Source organism: Orycteropus afer, unplaced genomic scaffold, assembly GCF_000298275.1.
Source record: "Orycteropus afer afer isolate SDZICR_OR568_19922 unplaced genomic scaffold, OryAfe1.0 scaffold00125, whole genome shotgun sequence".
Taxonomy (NCBI): Eukaryota; Metazoa; Chordata; class Mammalia; order Tubulidentata; family Orycteropodidae; genus Orycteropus; species Orycteropus afer.
Genome location: NW_006921712.1, coordinates 4,464,779 through 4,468,193, shown reverse-complemented (window position 1 = coordinate 4,468,193; position 3,415 = coordinate 4,464,779). Strand labels below are relative to the sequence as shown.

At 35.9% G+C, this 3,415-nt stretch overlaps 1 protein-coding gene across 1 annotated transcript in view; it reads right to left on the bottom strand.

The window, feature by feature from the left end:
* ARHGEF10 (Rho guanine nucleotide exchange factor 10) overlaps nt 1-3,415 on the bottom strand; it is a 249,456-nt gene that overhangs the window by 39,023 nt on the left and 207,018 nt on the right. The window contains exon 28 of the mRNA XM_007944435.1: nt 3,015-3,157. Coding sequence (XP_007942626.1) covers nt 3,015-3,157 — 143 coding nt within the window. The remainder of the gene's footprint in view (nt 1-3,014; nt 3,158-3,415) is intronic.

Here is a 3,415-nt window from a genome sequence, read left to right as displayed (position 1 = left end):
TCCCTGGTGAATTAACAAATGCCTTCAAAGAACAGTCCAGACAAATATTTTTTTTTTGTTGTTGTTAGATGCAGTCAAGTTGGTTCTGACTCATAGTGACCCTACGCCTAACAGAAGGAAACACTGCCTGATCCTGCTCCATCCTCACAATCTGTAGTATACTTGACTCCATCATTGCAGCCACTGTGTCATTCCATTTCATTGAGAGTCTTCCCCTTTTGTTGACCCTCTACTTTACCAAACATGACATTTTTCTCCAGGTACTGGTCCCTTCTGACAATATGACCAAAGTACATGAGACAGAATATGACCATTTTTGCTTCTTAGGAGCATTAGGGCTATACTTCTTCCAAGACAGATTTGTTTGTTCTGCTGGCAGTCCATGGAACTTTCGATATCCTTTGCCAACACAATTCAAATGCTTCAGTTCTTCTTTGATCTTCCTTATTCATTGTCCAGCTTTCACACACATATAAGGCTACTGAAAACATCATGGGTTGAGTGAGGCACACCTTAGTCTCCAAAGTAACATATTTAATCTTTAATACTTTAAAGAGGTCTTTTGCAGCAGATTTGCCCAGTGCAATACGTGATTTGATTTCTTGACTGCTGCTTCCATGAGCATTGATTGTGGATCCAAGTAAAATGAAATCTCTGACAGCTTCAATCTTTTCTCCATTTATTGTGATGTTCCTTATTGGTCCAGTTGGGAGCATTTTTGTTTTATGTTGAAGTGTAATCCATACTGAAGGCTGTAGTCTTTGATTTTCAACTATAAGTGCTTCAAGTCATCTTCACTTTCAGTAAGAACATTAGGTCACCTGAATATTGATGGCAGGTTGGTAATGAGTCTCCCTCCAATCCTGATGCTGCATTCTTCTTCATATAGTCCAGTTCTCAGATTATTTGCTCAGTAATAAGTTTGTTTGCTCAAAGAAACCTTGTGGTTAGCAGCTGAGCACTTAACCACCACAGCTCAAATAAGTATGGTGAAAGGATGCAATCATGACACACACTTTCCCTGATTTTAAACCATGCAGTATTCCATGGTTCTGGTCAAATGGGTGCCTCTTTGCCCATGTAAATGTTTCTTCATGAATACAATTAAGTGTTCTGGAATTCACATTCTTTATAATGTTCTCCATAATTTGTTATAATCCACAAAGTCAAATACCTTTGCATAGTCAATAAAACACAGGTAAACATCTTTCTGGTATTTTTTGCTTGCAGCCATGATCCATATGACTTCAGCAATGTTATCTCTTGTTCCTTGCTCTCTTCTGAATCTGGCTTGAATTTCTCACAGTTCCCTATCTATGTACTACTGCAGCCATTTTTGCATTATCTTGAGCAAAATTTTACTTGTGTGCAATATTAATTATATTATTTGGTAATTTCTGCAATTTGTTGGATCCCCTTTCTTTGGAATAGGCACAAATATAGATCTCTTCCTGTCAGTTGGCCAGGCATCTGTCTTCCAAATTTTTTGGTATAAACGAGTCAGCACCTCCAATGCTGCACCCTTTTGTTAAAACACCTCAATAGATATTCTGTCAATTCCTGGGGCCTTGATTTTGCCAATTTCTTCAGGGCAGCTTGGACTTTTTCCTTCAATACCCTCGGGTCTGGATCATTTGCTGTTTCCTGAAATGTACTAATGTTGATCAATTCTTTTTGGTACATTGAATCTGTGCATTCCTTCCATCTTCTTTTGATGTTTCCTGCACATTTAATAAACTTACATTTCATATGATTATTTAAGCTAAGTGTGTTTCTGAATTTGTAAAGATCCATTGTATTTGCTTATTTTTGGCAGCTTATCTGAATGTCTCCTTTCATTTTGCATACGTATCATTTTATTTATTTATTTTTAATGTGTGACAGTTTATACAGGAAATTAGGTTCCCATTTAACATTTCCTACACAAATACTGAAATACTTGTTATATTCTTCACAACGTGTCATCATTCTCATTTATTCCATTCTGGTTGAACCATTTCCCATACTCTAGTTTCCTTGCCCCCTTATCTTCTCATCTTTGCTTCACAGCAATTTTTGAGAATTTGGCCTCATATAGATGATTTTTTCAAAGGACCTCACAGGTAATATTTTTTATTTTATGAGCTAATATGTCATTTATCTAAAAGTTGACCTTGAGGGATAATCTTGGTTTAAAGAGTATCTCTGGGCAATAGTCTTGGGGAATCCTCTAGTCTCAACAGGTCCAGTAAGTTTGGACGTTTTCAGAATTTGAGTTCTGTTCCACATTTTTCTCACTTTCTGTCAGGATCCATCTATTGTGACCCTGATTAGAATGGACCAGTAGTCATTGTGGAGCACCATCTAGTTCTTCTAGTCTCAACAGTAGATGATAACGTGGTTCATGTTGACTATTAGCCCTGTAGACTACTTTTTTCTCTGAGTCTTCAGTGTTCTTTCTCTTTAGTTCCAGATGAATAAAGATCAATAGCTGCATTACAGATAGATGGACACAAGCTTTTAAGACTCCAGATACTACTCACCACATTAGGATGTAGAGCATATACTTTATGAACCATACCAAGCCAATTAAATTCATTTTCCCATGAGACTATGGTCCTAAGCCTTCAAACTCAGAAAATCAATCTCATGATGTATTTGGTTATGTCTAAGAAGTATCCATAACTGTGCTCCACATGTGGTTTATTACACACACATGCCTATAGATACATCTATCTGTGTTTACATACATATGAATATATTTTTTAAAGTAATATATTGCTGTTAGCAGTAAAACAATGACAATAAATCCAATGGACAAATGATTAGAAAACGATTACCTGAATGTTCTAGTTAATCTTCCTTTCTAAACAAATTTTAGAAGCAATTTTCTTTTAGTACATGGCTACTAGCAAGAGGCTGCCTGTGTTTTCTATGTGCCAAACTCTGTGTTTGACTCCTAGCTGTGGAAATTAATTGGGAATATATTTGAAAGGCATCTTTTCCACACTATGTTGTCACTTAAAATAACTTACCTCTATAGAATGAGTCTCGACACTGATTATAAAAACTTGTCCTCCAGAAGCCGCCCATAACATATCTTCCATCAGTAGTAGACTTCTAACTGGTAAGACGCCTAATTTTATCACTTTTTGAGGCTCAGAATTCCAGGATCCATCTTAAAAGGAAATATTTCTTTTAATTACATTCAAATTCAATAATCCATGCTAAACAGGGACAAAGGTACATGGCCATAGATAATATTAAAAAATAGATAATCAAAAGATCACTTACAATTTTGATATTTTTGCTTTGTTATAGGTATGTCTAGGGTTCTAAGAATTAATACCATTTCAGTAAGGCAAATTAACATAGTGATTAAGCACAAAGTAATTGTAGTCAGTAGGCATTGGGTTTAATTTCAGCTCAAATTACT